This window comes from Somniosus microcephalus, unplaced genomic scaffold, assembly GCF_052327205.1.
Source record: "Somniosus microcephalus isolate GS21.2 unplaced genomic scaffold, FLI_Smic_1.0 unresolved_chr4, whole genome shotgun sequence".
NCBI lineage: Eukaryota > Metazoa > Chordata > Chondrichthyes > Squaliformes > Somniosidae > Somniosus > Somniosus microcephalus.
In genome coordinates, this window is record NW_028225182.1 from 27770482 (window position 1) to 27788085 (window position 17604).

General features: G+C 47.1%; 1 protein-coding gene across 1 annotated transcript in view; it reads right to left on the bottom strand.

Annotated features, from left to right (window-relative positions):
• Window positions 1-17604, bottom strand: part of LOC147090063 (uncharacterized) — a 56479-nt gene that overhangs the window by 16461 nt on the left and 22414 nt on the right. Inside the window, exon 2 of the mRNA XM_085977029.1 lies at window positions 11209-11955. Coding sequence (XP_085833155.1) covers window positions 11209-11845 — 637 coding nt within the window. The 5' untranslated portion in view covers window positions 11846-11955. The remainder of the gene's footprint in view (window positions 1-11208; window positions 11956-17604) is intronic.

Below are 17604 nucleotides of genomic sequence, written 5' to 3' on the forward strand. Positions count from 1 at the left end.
GAAGCAACAAAAAGACCTACACAGGCGGCCAGGCACCGACTTCTGCATCCAGCACCCGCCCTGATACAAGCCAGCTCTGGATTGGCGGCTCTGTTGTGTCGATCCAGTTGTGGTTTCTCCTGTCTGGGTTTCCTGGTGCCACGCTCATCAGCCACCTGACAACCCATTGTTTGCGGAAGCGCGTCATCCTCGGGCCCAGGGACCGCCTCAGGAGGAGAGAAGATGGCCGCGCATACGCTGTGCTGCAGGGGGAACCGGTCCGTCTTTCCTCCACCAAGATGGCGGCACGTAACCTGGGCCTTTCACCGAGAAAAAGCCTCACCGCTGCCGTCCGGTGGAACACAGACCGGGCTGCGGGATCACATTCGGGCCTCAGGCCGTTCTCCAACTTTATAAACCCTGCGGCGCTACCTACCCGCAGTTTATTAATCTACCGACCCCGCTCCCACCGACCTGCAGCTCCGCCCGGCGACCGCACGGGGCATTCTTTGTAAAGTCGGTGAGGGAGACGTGACCCGGGCCTGATTAATGGGAGCTTCTGACCAATAGGGAGCGAGCGGGGCGGGGCTGGAGGAGCGAGCGGGCGGTGGGTCCTCCAACCAATCGGGGAGCCCGAGGGGCGGGACTAGCACCGGCTGATTGTCTGAGCCGCAGGGCAGCGAATTTCTCCAGTCCCTTGTTCAGGGCCCGGGGCCAGGGGAGGCTGTGGGCCTTTATTCCCCGCATTGGACACAAGGCTCTTTATCTCACAACACACTGGCTCAGGTTTTAATAGAGACTTTTTTAATTCATCAATAAAAGCAGCTAAATCTCGTGCTTCTGTAGAACAAACTTTTTAATATTTGGGAGTAAAAGTACAAGTTTTTTTCCCTCTGGGGAATTTGTTATTAGTTTCAGGAAACAACAACAACCACTTGTATTTATAAAGCACCTTTAATGAAGTGAAACATCGCAAGGCTCTTCACAGGAGTGTTATAAAACAAAATTTGACACCGAGCCACATAAAGCGATATTCGTGCAGATGACCAAAAGCTTGGTCAAAGAAGTAGGTTTTAAGGAGCATCTTAAAGAAGGGGAGAGGTAGAGAGGTTTAGGGAAGGAATTCCAGAGCTTAGGGCCCAGGCAACTGAAGGCACGGCCGCCAATGGTGGAGCGATTAAAATCGGGGATGCCCAAGAGGCCGGAATTAGAGGAGCGCAAATATCTCGGAAGGTTGTAGGGGCTGGAAGAGATTACAGAGATAGGGAGGGGCGAGGCCATGGAGAGATTTGAAAACAAGGATGAGAATGTTAAGGATGAGACACTTGAGGAAAAGCAGGGAGTGGGGGAGGGTCAAGCCCTTATGGTACAGGGTCGCTTATTCTGTTCTGCAACAGTTACTGGGACAGACTGTATCTCCCCCTCTCCTCCACACAGGGATTTGTGGTAGTTAAAGGGACAGTGATTCTTCTTGTTCTGCAAGACTGTAATTAAAGGGACACAACTCTGAGATGGGTGCGAACTTTTAGTGCCACCAGCCTTTCTAAAACATCTTCCTGTCTTTGAGGATCTGTGTGAACTCGCTGGTGACTCAGCAGGTTGGATGAACTCTGAAACCTCTTTGCACAGTCAGAACATTTAAAGGGTCTCTCATCGGTTCTGGGGCAGGAGGGATCTGGTTAACAGTGATCACAATATCATTAGGTTTAAAGTAGTTGTGGAAAGGGACAAAGAAAAGTCAATGGTGAAAATACCCAGCTGGAAGAGAGCCAATTTCAGTGATTTGAGAAGGGATTGAGCACAGGTGGACTGGAAACAAAGATTGTCCAGGAAAACAGTGAATGGCCAATGGCAGGCCTTCAAGGCTGAGATAGTTCAGGTACAAACCAAGCATATTCCCATAAGGAGGGAAGATGGGGCATCCAAAGCTAGAGCTCCTGATGACAAAGGACATCGAGGTTAGAGTAAAACAGAAAAAGGAGGTTTACAACAAATGTCAGGTACAGAATACAGTCAAAAACCAGGAGAATACAGAGAGTGCGGGGGAAATTGAAACAGGATTTTAGGGCAAAGAGAGAATATGAGAAAAGATTAGTGGGTAACATAAAAGAGAACCCAAAAATCTTCCATAAACATATGAAAAGTAAAAGGATAGTTAAAGGAATGGTAGAGCCGATTAGGGACCAAATAGGAGCTCATCATACAGAGGCAGAGGGCATGGCTGAGGTACTGAATGAGTACTTAGCATCTGTCTCCACAAAAGAAGAGGATGAAGTTAATGTCACAGTAGAGGAGGGGGGAGTAGATAAATTGGATAGGATAAAAATAGAAAGGAGGTGCTAAATAGATTGTCATCACTCAAAGTTAACAAGTCACCCGGTCCAGATGGGATGCAACGTAGATTGCTGAGGGAAGCTAGGGTGGAGTTAGTAGTAGCTCCGACCACAATCTTTCAATCTCCCTCAGATATACGGGAGTGGTGACAGAGGACTGGAGGATTGCAAATGTTACACCCCTGTTTAAAAAAGGGGAGAGGGATAAACCTGGCAACTACAGGCCAATCAGTTTGATGTCAGTGTGGGTGAACGACTAGAGACCATTGTCAAGGACAAAATTAATTCTCACTTGGAGAAGCATGGGTTAATAAGGGGCAGCTAGTATGGATTTGTTAAAGGTAAATTCTGTTTGACTAACCTGATTGAGTTCTTTGATGAAGTAACAGAGGGTTGATGAAGGTAGTGCAGATGTTGTATATATGGACTTTTAAAAGGCATTTGATAAAGTACCACATAAGAGACTTACTCGGAAAATAGAAGCACAGGGAATTAAAGGGCTGATGGTAATTTGGGTATATAATTGGTTAAGGGAGAGGAGGCAGTGAGCAGTGCTGAGGGATGTTTTTCTGACTGGAGGGAAGTATGAAGTGGGTTCCCCCAGGGGTCGGAATTAGGACCATTGCTTTTCTTGTTATATATAAATGACCTGGACTTGGGTATAGGTGTACAATTTCAAAGTTTACGGATGATAGTTTTTACTATGTTGCCAAGTTTTGAGAGTGTAGTAGTAGCAGACTTCAGAAGGACAGAGACAGACTGTGAAATGAGCAGACACAAGGCAGATGACGTTAAATGAGGATAAGTGTGAAGTGATGCACTTTGGGAGAAACAACAGGGAGAGGCCGTATAATCTAAATGGGACTCTTTTGAGGGGGTGCAAGAGCAGAGGGACCTGGGGGTCCATATTCACAAATCTTTGAAAGTGCCACGGCAAGTTGGTGAGGCGGTTCAGAAAGCGTATGGGATACTTGGCTTTGTATATAGTGCCATTGAATACAAAAACAAGGAAGTTACACGAAACCTTTACAAATCACTAGTTAGGAACATAGGACAGGAGGAGGCCATTCAGCCCCTCGAGCCTGTTCCGCCATTCAATGAGATCATGGCTGATCTGCGACCTAACTCCATACACCCGCCTTTGGCCCATATCCCTCAATACCTTTGGTTAACAAAAACCTATCAATCTCAGATTTAAAATTAACAATTGATCCAACATCAATTGCCATTTGCGGAAGAGAGTTTCAAACTTCTACCACCCTTTGTGTGTAGAAGTGTTTCCTAATTTCACTCCTGAGAGGTCTGGCTCTAATTTTTTGACTATGCCCCCAGTCCTAGAATCCCCAACCAGCAGAAATAGTTTCTCTCTATCTACCCTATCTGTTCCCCTTAATATCCTGAAAACATCGATCAGATATAAAACCTTCTAAATTCCAGGGAATACAACCCTAATTTGTGTAATCCCTCCTCGTAACTTAACCCTTGAAGTCCGGGTATCATTCTGGTAAACCTACGCTGCACTCCCTCCAAGGCCAACATGTCCTTCCTAAGATGTGGTGCCCAGAACTGCTCACAATGCTCCAGGTGTGGTCTAACCAGGGTTTTGTACAGCTGCAGGGTTTTGGCCTCAGCTGGAGTCTTGTGTACAGTTCTGGGCACCACACTTTAGGAAGGATGTCAAGGCCTTGGAGAGGGTGCAGAGGAGGTTGACCAGGATGGTACCAGGGATGAGGGACTTCAGTTATGTAGAGAAATTGGAGAAGCTGGGATTGTTCCCCTTAGAGCAGAGAAGGTTAAGAGGAGACCTAATAGAGGTGTTCAAAATGATGAGGGTGAAGTGGATTTTTAGTGAAGGGTAACATAGGTGCCCTTCAGGACTTAAGGGGTTAACAGTGCAGCTTGCACATTGGATGACAGCAGAGACAGAAGCACCAGCCACGAACTAGGGAAGTAAAACCACGTGGGGAACAACATATAAGATCATAAAGATCATGTGACAATCAGCAATTGTGCATGCGGGCTTCAAGCCAATTAAAACAATGTAACGAATTGTGCATGTGGGCTTTAAGCCAATTAGAAAAATGTCATGAGCTGTGCACGAGGTATCCATGGCTTTTGTACACTTAAATAATAGAAATTGAAGTCAATTGAGGAGACAGCCAGGAACCAGCTAAAGGAGCTCTAGCTGTACTCCCTGATCAGCCTTTAGTTACCTCCGCGGACTGTTTGTATTGTACTGTTGAATAGTTTTGTGTTTTAAATAAACTGCTTGGCCCTTTACCATTTACAGACTAGTGTGCGGACTTAATTATTTAATTTCGCCACAACATTTGGCGTAGTCGGCAGGATATGTCAGAATGTAGATGGACAACGGCCACAAGGGGGTGAGTAGATTTGAGACACCACCCGGAAAAATTACGTGATCCAGGCGGTCACCCATCTGTCTGCGGAATGAGTATCCAAATCGTGATGTGTCTATAAAGCGGTAAAATGACGGACGCGTTTGGACGTGTAGTGAGTATAATCTTGATATATTACGTGTAAACATTAGACAAAGTATTGGAAGAGACATTGTCATTGTGATAAAAGCCAGTCAGTCAGAGTGAAAGGTAAATGCACGAGTGTTGACATCGAGTCTTTTACTATGCATATTATTGTGTACATTTTGGGATGGGATTTAAGTCGCGTGGAGAGGCCGAATGGACATAAACTCAAGTAGAAGTTGTATGTAAAGCCGGGGAAGGTCAGACCACAAAATGGCATCGGGGAAAGAATTAGACTCGGATGTGGAAGGAACCCTTCATAGATTCTATGCAGAGGACCGGAAGGGCTTAATCGACAAAATGTTAAGAGACAGATGGGATCCAAGTCAGGACCCCGTCATTCAAAAGTCTTGGTGGCAAAAAGAGAAAACTAAACATACCCAAAAGGCCGGTGTAATAATAGTACGACAGCTTTTACAATGTACCCCCTTAAACAAACGAAAAATAGAGAAATTAAAAGCAGCCAGAGCAGAAATAAAAAACAACTGAGAGAAATTCAGGCGAGTCAGAGTGAAAGGGGACTCTTTGGTCCCCGATCATGTACACCTACCGCTCCACCACCTCCTCCGTATAATAAAACAGAGGAAGGAGATGATGCTGATAGTGAGGAGGGAGAAGGCCTCGCCATTGCTACTTTGACGGTGACACAAATTGCACAGGCAGCAAATCAATGGGCAGTTTTGATCACCGGGGTTGGGGGATCTGCCACAAGAACGCATTTAAGTGAAGTAATATTATTGGAGGTGGCAGGGATTCTAACCCCTGCACAATTTTATGTTTGTCCCAATAAGGAGGGTACAATATTAGGAATCGACATTCTCGAACAATTAGGAGCGTTAATCGATCCACAGGGCTTGGTGGAGGGGACAAACCAAAGATAAAGAGGGATTTGGAAAGCCAGGAAAAGCTGCTGAGTCACCGATTTAAAAAGAAAAAAAGAGAAACTTAAAGCTTTACCAACATGGAAGTTATCACCTGTGCCGAGACAAATAAAACACAAGATTTGCTGAGTGAAAGGAACCTTAAAAATATGCTGGAATTTCAGTTTGTATGAGAGTGTGTGTTAAAGTGTGAAGCTTTTCCTGACTATGAATGTTTAAGAATTACAGTATTTCTTTTGTCTGAAAGTCTGTCTTTAAAAGAAAGATTCTGTCATGTTTGTTTTAACTCCACTCACTTCTGTGTTAAAAAAGCATTTAACCCTTTTGTCGTCTTGGATTTTGGAAGTTTTAAGAATGTGTGAATAAGATTGTGCCCCCAGAATTGATAAAAAATACTTTGAACTAATTTAAGTTAAGCTGGTGTGTAAAAACTGAAGACCAACAGAAATACTGCATACAGTTTTGGTGTCCATACTTCAGAAAAGACATACTTGCTCTCGAGGCAGTACAAAGAAGGTTCACTCGGTTAATCCCAGGGATGAGGGGGGGGACATATGAGGAGAGGTTGAGTATATTGGGACTCTACTCATTGGAGTTCAGAAGAATGAGAGGCGATCTTATTGAAACATAAGATTGTGAAGGGGCTTGATCGGGTGGATGCGGTGAGGATGTTCCCAATGATGGGTGAAACTAGAACTAGGGGGCATAATCTTAGAATAAGGGGCTGCTCTTTCAAAACTGAGATGAGGAGAAACTTCTTCACTCAGAGGGTGGTAGGTTTGTGGAATTTGCTGCCCCAGAGAGCTGTGGAAGCTACATCATTAAATAAATTTAAAACAGAAATAGACAGTTTCCTAGAAGTAAAGGGAATTAGGGGTTACAGGGAGTGGGCAGGAAATCGGACATGAGTCTAGGTTCGGAATGGTCATGGCCCTGTGGGTAGTGGAGCGGGCCCAGGGGCCGTGTAGCCTGGTCCTGCTCCTACTTCTTGTGTTCTAATTCTGTGTTAGATTTCAGGAGATGGTTCTATTCACAGGGATTAGTGGAGACCTCGGGAACAGGCTGCCAGCTAGGAGTCCTTGAAGAGTAAATTGAGCCTGTTCCTGGCTGGGGTGGAGATCACCTTTTACAGAAGGTAAGTACTAAAGGAAATACAGGGACAGAGTGATCTCCTGGACGAGTTTCGATCGCCGAGATGGGTCGGAGAGGAATTTCCCAGATTTTTTCTCCCAAATTGGCCATTGGGTTTTTTATCTGGTTTTTCGCCTCTCCCGGGAGATCACATGGGTTCAGGTGGGATGGAGAGTGGAAGTAGATTTGAGGTTAGGATCAGATCAGCCATGATCTTATTAAATGGCGGAGCAGGCTCGAGGGGCCTACTCCTGCTCCTATTTCTTATCACAGAAATCACAGAAACCCCACTGTGCAGATAGAGGCCATTTCGGCCCATCAAGCCTGCACCAACACATATCCCACCTGATCCCCGTAACCCCTACACCAACACATGTCCCACCCTATCCCCATGTCTTTAATCCCCCTAACACTAAGGATCAATTTATCATAGCCAATCAACCTAACCGCACATCTTTGGACTGTGGGAGGAAACCGGAGCACCCAGAGAAAACTCACGCAAACACGGGGAGAATGTGCAAACTCCACACAGACATTCACCCGAGGCCGGATTCGAACCCGGGCCCCTGGCGCTGTGAGGCAACAGTGCTAACCACTATGCCACCGTGCTTGTCTTATGTTCTTAAAGTTTGTTTAACAAAAGATTAAGTTTCAGTATAAGGTTTAACCTTGGAGTTGCGGTTGTTATGGTGAAATCTTCCAAAGCAGTTTGATTTGATTTGTTTAAATGTGAAAAACTAATTTTTCTCCAGTTATATTCAATGTTGTTACAGTATTTTGGAAAGATATCTGAAGAAAGGACAATAAGAAATACGACGTAATTTACTGTTTTCTGCAAGAATGTGCTATTTTGTTTTGTTTTATCTGTTCACTGTTTTACAAAAGATAAGCTTCAGCCTTGAAGTTACAGTTGCCAATGTGCTTGGAAGAAAATTGTTTCTTTGTCAATGTGGCTTCTTGCTTTGTTTTCCAAGTTAGTTTAAAAGAAATTGATCTGGATTAAATTGGAGTTATGAGGTTAATTAATCTACTAAAACCAGACTTCCATTGTGGCCATGGTGAAATTCTGGTTGGTGTAAATTGGTGTAGTCTGAATTGAAGAAGATAACTCTGCTCCGCAAGAACATCCGATAGTGACAGGTCCCTCTACAATATTTAATTGACTACGGTACTGGGAGCCCTACAGAATGCGGGACTAAAGGTAAACCCTAGAAAGGTACAGGTAGGGAAGGATGAAGTAATCTACCTAGGATACATAATAACACAAGGGAAGAGGCAAATGCCCGAAGACAGATGGGAGGGGCACTAGGACCAAGAGGAAAGCTAGCAGGAAGGGACCGCGCCAGAGACGGGAGGGGGTCAAGCAGGTACTAGGGCTATTTAATTATTGCCAGAACTTTATCCCAGAATATGCAGAAATGGCCCAGCCTATACAAGATCTGATCAAAGGGGGGAAACCATCCCAGGAGCTGGTGGACTGGGGCCCCGACCATGAAACAGCTATTGATCAGTGGTGATACGTGTGCATGTGTGGATATGAATGGTGTGGGACGATGGAAACACTGGTCCCAACTGAAACGAATCTAACACACCCCATTCGGGGGCCGATATCGAATTAACAGAATGAAGGAACTATGCGGAAGACTTGTGATCCTAATACTTTGCAGAGCAACCCCAATGAAAAAAAAAAGAAGCGATGCATCTCAACAGGGGGCGAGAAAAGTTCAAACCCAGCATGGCCGTGGAAGGACACTACCGAGTCCAAAGATCTGAATACCGGGATGACATCCTCTCCCCGATACATGGCCAAGGGGGTCAGGAGGAGAAGACAGACATGGGGAAATGGATAATCTGTACGGGCGGACATTCTTAGAGACACGGTCAGAAAGCTGCTGCAGGGGCAGGCAGACACAAAGGAGCTGTGCGGGAAGGTGATGGGGCAGCAGGGAGCTTAGCCAAAGGGATTATAGTCCTGGAGGGCCATGCTGCCACCATTAATCGCCTAATCGATCGAGAATTTGATTCTGAAAGAATGGAGGTCCAAAGGGATCTCTGCCATGCTTACGGGGGATGGATGGTTGAACCTCGACCAAATACACCGAGGCGAAGTCCCAGATCGGAAAAACAGTACCCACCTGTTCCACCTAGCACAACACCCAGGGTCGCTAGATGCGTGCACCTTGAAGGGAATGACTCGGGTCTTTCCCGTGACAGGTGCGTGCACAGACTCACATTCGGCCCTGGTGAGAATGGTCCTAATGATTCCGGTGATGGCAAGGGGAGAATCGGGACCATATCTCCAGGTTGAGGTAGAGAACTTGGGACTCATCCGGGGCGAGGACTACATGCGGTACTACCCTATGGGATCAAACGGAACGGAACCATGAGAGGGGTCTCATAAACAGGGCGCCACAGGGTCGGAAGCCTAACTATATGTCCACATCCAGTAGGCTGGGGAAGTGAGGATGGGTGCGGATTCAACCAAACAATCGGTTGTGCCCTTGAAATAAGCCCATCAGAGTGCAAACGCACACACTCAGCCTACTACGGAAAGGGGGAATACTGCGTAGTCACAAATCAGTGAACATATGGCTATGATGGTCTGGAATGTAACATTACTAATCCTAATTTCTGTTTGACCCCGAGGCTACCAGTCACGATCGGACAATCGCGAATGGCATACATATGTGCACGGCAAACCACTATCTTGACTGTAACAGATGATTTGAAATACGATTTGTACCAGAATGAGTGTGAATTGGCTGCACCAATACCCCAGCTGCCCAAGAATAAGAAATACCACGTTCTCAAGAAGGAGCTGCGCCAGCTGGGCAAGGACATTGAGACAGACCTTCGCTACATTCCGTGGTATATGAAGGCGTGGAATTGGGGACTAAATGTTAATATCCACCCGTGGATACGTATCATATCACACATATTGGTGGCAGCACAATTAGTCTTAGTTCTTGGTTATGCTTTCATGTTTTGCTCATCCTGCAGAAGACGCCACGCCCAGCAGATAGTAAAGGTACTTGAGGAAAGGAAGCATCTGATGAGTAGTGGAATTTAACTGCTGACATCACGCACCTATTCCTCCCTAACCCATCGGCTGATCACCAAATAGGGGGCGGGACAAATTGGCATAACTTAGTTTAGTGTGGTCTCATGGGCTGGGGTAGCCAAGGACCAAAGGGGGGTTTGAAGTGGATTTTTAGTGAAGGGTAATATAGGTGCCCTTCAGGACTTAAGGGGTTAACAGTGCAGCTTGCACACAGGATGGCAGTGGAGACAGAAGCACCAGCCACGAACTAGGGAAGTAAAACCACTTGGGGAACAACAGATAAGGTCGTAAAGGTCATGTGACAATCAGCAATTGTGCATGCGTGCTTCAAGCCAATTAAAACAATGTAACGAATTGTGCATGTGGGCTTTAAGCCAATTAGAACAATGTCATGAGCTGTGCACGAGGTATCCACGGCTTTTGTACTTAAATAATAGAAATTGAAGTCAATCGAGGAGACAGCCAGGAACGAGCTGAAGGAGCTCTAGCTGTACTCCCTGATCAGCCTTTAGTTACCTCTGCGGACTGTTTGTATTGTACTGTTGAATTGTTTTGTGTTTTAAATAAACTGCTTGGCTCTTTACCATTTACAGACTAGTGTGCAGACTTAATTATTTAATTTTGCCACAACAGAGGGGTTTTGATCGAGCAAGTAGGGAGAAACTGTTCACTCTGGCAAGTGGGTCGGTAACCAAAGGTCACAGATTAAAATAGTTGCTAAAAGAACTAGAGGGGAAATGAGGAGAATTGTTTTCACACAGAGGGTTGTTAAGAACTGGAACGCACCATCTGAAAGGATGCTGGAATCAGGTTCCACAGGAACTTTCAAACGGTAATTGGACATGTACCTGAAGAGGACTAGTTTGTAGTTATGGGGTTAAAGCTGGGGTTTGTGACTAAATTGGACAGCTCTTTCAAAGAGCCGGCACAGACACGATGGGCCGAATCACCTCCTTCTGCGCTGTTAGATTCGATGATCAGTGTGAAGACGCTGGTGACTCTTAAGGATCCTAGAGCTTTTAAAGCTCTTCCCACAGTCAGAACATTTAAAGGGTCCCTGTGAGCTCGCTGGTGTGCCTTCAGTTCCTGGGGGCTTTTAAAGCTCTTCTCACAATTAGGACACTGAAATGGTCTCTCATCAGTGTGAGCTCGCTGGTGTCCCTTCAGATCCTGGGGGCTTTTAAAGCTCTTCTCACAGTTAGGACACTGAAATGGTCTCTCATCAGTGTGAACTCGCTGGTGTCCCTTCAGTTCCTGGGGGCTTTTAAAGCTCTTCTCACAGTTAGGACACTGAAATGGTCTCTCATCAGTGTGAACTCGCTGGTGTCCCTTCAGTTCCCCGGGGCTTTTAAAGCTCTTCCCACAGTTAGGACACTGAAATGGTCTCTCATCAGTGTGAACTCGCTGGTGTCCCTTCAGTTCCCCGGGGCTTTTAAAGCTCTTCCCACAGTTAGGACACTGAAATGGTCTCTCATCAGTGTGAACTCGCTGGTGTCCCTTCAGTTCCTCGGAGCTTTTAAAGCTCTTCCCACAGTCAGAACATTGAAATGGTCTCTCATCAGTGTGGACAAGTTGGTGTTGCTTTAGTTCCCCGGGGCTTTTAAAGCTCTTCTCACAGTCAGGACACTGAAATGGTCTCCCATCAGTGTGAACTCGCTGGTGTGTTTGCAGGCGGGTTGAACAAACAAATCCCTTTCCACACACGGAGCAGGTGAACAGACTGTCCCTGGTGTGACTGCGCCGTTGATCTTCCAATGCAGACGGGGAACTGAATCCCTTCCCGCCATCCCCACCTTTACCCGGTTTCTCCCCGGTCTGACAGTGTATCGCCAAGTCAGGCGATCGGCTGAATCCGCGTCCACACACCGAACACATGTGCGGTTCGTCATCGCTGCGATCGCTGCTTCCTCCTTCCATGTGCAAAGGCCGATGATATTCAGGTCCTGATGAATCGAGTGACTCTGTCAGAGCTTGACGTGATGTTTGGTTATGAGCTTCCCGCCTGTAACTGCTCCACTTCTATAACCCTGTAAATTGAGATCAGAAAAGGATCAGAGGCAAACTGTTGTTTAATTTTCCCCTTTCCGAACCTAGGGGCAGTGAAGCTGATTTTCAGGCCCCAGCTGCTGCACAGGTTGGTTGAAAGGATCAGCAGTAATGGCGGCTGTAATACCCACAAGCCCCGACGCTCCAGAAAGTGCTCTGCTGACGCTAGTCCCGCGCATGTGCTCATGGCCCCCGCGCTCTCCCTTCTGCTCGACAATCGCCCGTCCTGATCTGTCTGCAACGCGCATGCTCTGTGCACAAAACCCCACGGTTGGAACATCGGGCGCGCATGCGGAGCCACAACATCTGGTACGCGTGTGCGGCTCAGGTGGGGGCGAGTTGGTGTTTCGCCTCAGCCGCCAGGGAGGTGCGCATGCGCAGGACGACCCAACATTCTTACTGTCAGCAAACACTCCCTCATTTCTTTAATAATAACAGAAACTGCTGGAAATACTCAGCAAATCAGGCAGCACCTGTGGAGACAGAAACAGAGTTAATGATTCAGGTCGATCACCCTTCATCATAAACATAGAAACATAGAAGATAGGAGCAGGAGTAGGCCATTCGGCCCCTCGAGCCTTCTCCGCCATTCAATGTGATAATGGTTGATCATCCAAATTCAGTACCCTGTCCCTGCTTTCTCTCCATATCCCTTGATCCCTTTAGCCTTAAGAAATATATCTAACTTCTTCTTGAATATATTTAATGAATTGGACTCTACTGCCTTCTGTGGTGGAGAATTCCAGAAGTTCACCACTCTCTGGGAGAAGAAATTCCTCCTCATCTCTGTCCTAAATGGCTTACCCCTTATCCTCAGACTGTGACCCCTGGTTCTGGACTCCCCCACCATCGGGAACATCCTTCCTGCATCTAGTCTGTCTAGTCCTGTTAGAATTTTATAAGTTTCAATGAGATCCCCTCTCATTCTTCTAAACTCCAGCAAGTATAAGCCCAATCGACCCAATCTCTCCTCATACGTCATTCCTGCCATCCCAAGTATCAGGTTGGTGAATCTTCGCTGCACTCCGTCCATGGCAAGAACATCCTTCCTCAGATAAGGCGACCAAAACTGCACACAATGCTCAAGATGTGGTCTCACCAAGGCCCTGTACAACTGCAGCAAGATATCCTTGTTCCTATACTCGAACACTCTCGCTACGAAGGCCAACATACCATTTGCCTTAACCACCTGCTGCACCTGCATGTTTACCTTCAGCAACTGGTGCACAAGGACACCCAGGTCTCGTTGCACTTCCCCTTCTCCCAATCTATTGCCATTCAGATAATAATCTGCCTTCCTGTTTTTGACACGAAAGTGGATAACCTCGCATTTATCCACATTATATTGCATCTACCATGCTTCTGTCCAATCACCCAACCTGTCCAAATCATACTGGAGTTTCTCGGCATCCTCCTCACAGCACATACGCCCACCCAGCTTTCTGTCGTCTGCAACCCTGCAGATATTACATTTAGTTCCCTCATCTAGATCATTAATATATATTGTGAATAGCTGGGGTCCGAGGACCGATCCCTGCGGTACCCCATGAGTCACTGCCTGCCACTCGGAAAAAGACCCGTTTGTTCCAACTCTTTGCTTTCTGCCTGCCAACCAGTTCTCTATCCAAGACAATACCTTGCACCCAATCCCATGTGCCTTAACTTTACACGCTAATCTCTTATGCGAGACCTTATCGAAAGCGTTCTGAAAATCCAAATACACCACATCCACTGGTTTTCCCTTATCTATTTTATCAGTTACATCCTCAAAAAATTCCAGTAGATTAGTCAAGCACGTTTTACCTTTTGTAAATCCATGTTGACTTTGTCCGATCCCGTCACTGTTTTCCAAGTGCTTTGCTATTACATCTTTTGTAATGGACTCTAGCATTTTCCCCACTACCGATGTCAGGCTTACCGGTCTGTAATTTCCCGTTTTCTCTCTACCACCTTTTTTGAATAGTGGGGTAACATTAGCTACCCTTCAATCCATGGGTACTGTTCCAGAGTCTATTGAATTTTGGAAGATGACCAGCAATGCATCTACTATTTCTAGGGCCACTTCCTTAAGTACCCTGTATGTAGATTATCAGGCCCTGGGGATTTATCGGCCTTCAATCCCGTCAATTTTCCTAACACCATTTCCCTACAAATACTGATTTCATTCAGTTCCTCCCTCTCATTAGACCCTATGTTCCCCGACCTCTCTGGGAAGTTATTTGTGTAATTTGTGAACCGAAATATGTATTGAATTGGTCAGCCATTTCTTTGTTCCCCATTATAAATTCCCCTGATTCTGACTGCAAGGGACCTATGCTTGACTTCGCCAATCTTTTTCTCTTCACATATCTATAAAAGCTTTTACAGTCAGGTATTATGTTCCCTGCAAGCTTACTCTCATACTCTATTTTCCCCCTCTTAATTAATCCCTTTGTCCTCCTTTGCTGAATCCTAAACTGCTCCCAATCCTCAGGTTTACTGCTTTTTCTGACCAATTTATATGTCCTCTCCTTGGATCGTATGCTTTTTAAAAATTCATTGATGGGATGTGGGCGTCGCTGGCTAGGCCTGCATTTAGTGCCCATATCTAATTGCCCTTGAGAAGATGGTGGTGAGCTGCCTTCTTGAACCGCTGCAGTCCATACGGTGTAGGTACACCTACAATGCGGTTAGGAAGGGAGTTCCAGGATTTTGGCCCAGCGACAGTGAAGGAACAGCGATACAGGTCCAAGTCAGGATGGTGTGTGGCTTGGAGGGGAACTTATAGGTGGTGATGTTCCCATGCGTCTGCTGCCCTTGTCCTTCTAAGTGGTAGAGGTCGCGGGTTTGGAAGGTGCTGTTGAAGGAGCTTTGGCGAGTTTCTGCAGTGCATCTTGTAGATGGTGCACACTGCAGCCACAGTGCGCCAGTGGTGGAGGGAGTGAATGTTGAAGGTGGTGGATGGAGTGCCAATCAAGCGGGCTGCTTTATCCTGAATGGTGTCGAGCTTCTTGAGTGTTGTTGGAGCTGCACTCATCCAGGCAAGTGGAGAGTATTCCATCACACTCCTGACTTGTGCCTTGTAGATGGTGGAAAGGCTTTGGGGAGTCAGGAGGTGAGACACTTGCTGCAGAATTCCCAGCCTCTAGCCTGCTCTTGTAGCCACAATATTTATATGGCTGGTCCAGTTCAGTTTCTGATCAATGGTAACCCCCAGGGTGTTGATAGTGGGGGATTCAGCGATGGTAATGCCATTGAATGTCAAGGGGAGATGGTTGGAGTCTCGCTTGTTGGAGATGGTCATTGCCTTGTGTGGTGCGAATGTTACTTGCCACTTGTCAGCCCAAGTCTGAATGTTGTCCAGGTCTTGCTGCATATGGACACGGACTACGTCAGTATCTGACGAGTCTCGAATGGTGCTGAACAGTGTGCAATCATCAGCGAACATCCCCACTTCTGACCTTATGATGGAGGGAAGGTCATTGATGAAACAGCTGAAGATGGTTGGGCCGAGGACACTGCCCTGAGGAACTCCTGCAGTGATGTCATGTGATTGAGATGAATGACCTCCAACAACCACAGCCAATTTCCTTTGTGCTAGGTATGATTCCAACCAATGGAGAGTTTTCCCATTGACTTCAGTTTTGCTAGGGCTCCTTGATGCCACACTCGATCAAATGCTACCTTGATGTCAAAGGCAGTCACTCTCACCTCACCTCTTGAGTTCAGCTCTTTTGTCCATGTTTGGACCAAGGCTGTAATGAGGTCAGGAGCTGAGTGGCCCTGGCGGAACCCAAACTGGGCGTCAGTTAGCAGGTTATTGCTGAGTAAGTGCTGCTTGATAGCACTATCGATGACACCGTCCATCACTTTGCTGGTGATTGAGAGTAGACTGATGGGACGGTAATTGGCTGGGTCGGATTTGTCCTGCTTTTTGTAGACAGGACATACTTGGGCAATTTTCCACATTGCCGGTTAGATGCCAGTGTTGTAGCTGTACTGGAACAGCTTGGCTAGGGGTGCAGCTAGTTCTGGAGCACAAGTCTTCAGTACTATTGCCGGAATGTTGTCAGGGCTATCCCTAATTTCCCTTGTTAGCCACAGTTGAGTCACCTTCTTTGTTTTATTTTTATGTCAAACAGGGATGAACAAATTCTATAGTTCATCCATGCAATCTTTGAATGTTTGCCATTGCCTATCCACCGTCAACCCTTTGAGTGACATTCCCCAATCAATCCTACCCAACTCGCGCCACATACCATCGTAGTTTCCTTTATTTAAATTCAGGACCCTTGTCTCTGAGTCAACTACTTCATTCTCCATCTTAATGAAGAATTCTATCATATTATGATCGCTCTGACCCCTCAGAACTGCTTGTTCTTTAGTGTCAGCCAGTGGCTCAGTTGGTAGCTGTTAACCTGTACATGCCTGTGTGGTAAACCACTGTTAACCCTGTACAAGTCCAGGCATGTCTCAGCCCCTGGCTCCACCCCTAAGCCCGGGTATAAAGGTGACTCACCACCCTTCCCCCAGGAGCTCTTAGGATGGATTCACTAGCAGAGGCATGCTCTAGTTCTTAGTCAATAAAAGCCTACTTCATATAAGTCCATCTCGTAGCTTTTGGTATTGTTGATAGCGCATCAATTTTATTGACTAATTTTCAACATGGAGCAAATCTTGAAGCCGGAACGTTTAGACCTGGATCCTCAAGCAGCAGATGCAGCCAATAACTTTGAACACTGGCTGAGCTGTTTCGAAGCCTTCCTGGAGGCCTCCAGCACTACTGTCACTACAGATGTCGCGAAACGGCTTGTCTTGAACTCACGGGTGAGCCACCGAGTCTACTCGATCATCCGAGACGCCACTGCTTACGCGGCCGCCATCGCGACGCTAAAGGAACAATACGTGAGGCCTGTTAACGAGGTCTACGCCAGACACCTCCTGGCTACCCGAAAACAGCGCCCCGGGGAATCGGGCGCTGAATATTTACTGGCACCGAGAGTCCTCGGCCGGGACTGTAATTGCAAAGCGGTGACGGCCAAGGAATGCATGGAAGACCTGATCCGAGACGCCTACGTAGCCGGCATCAGGTCCAACTATACTCGGCAGAGGCTGCTGGAACAGAAGGGGCTCGACCTGCAGAAGACGGTGGCCCTCGCTAACTCGTTAGACGTGGCCCTCCAGAACATTGACGCCTACCCCCCTGACCGGATGGCCACGTGGATGCCACGGGAGCAGCCAACTTGGGACCTGGTAAGGCCACAAGCCGCCAGCAGCCCAACTACAGCTGCAATGACCAGAGGCCAGAAATGCTACTTCTGCGGCCAGGCCAAGCACCCCAGACAGCAATGCCCAGCAAAGGACGCGACCTGCTCCAAATGCGGCAAGAACGGCCACTACGCGAGAGTGTGCAAGGCGAAATCGACCCCCAATTCCAGCAGCGCCGCGTGTGAACCGTACAGGCCGCCATTTTGGACCCCACCAACCACGTGTGAGCCATGCGGGCCGCCATTTTGGACACCACCAGCCGAGGGGGAGCCGCCATCTTGGACACCATCTCGGGACCAGGCCCTCGGCGCGGGCGAATACTACAGCGACCCACTGACCTCGACGATGGCCTCCATCACCCTGGACCAATCTAGGCCCCATCA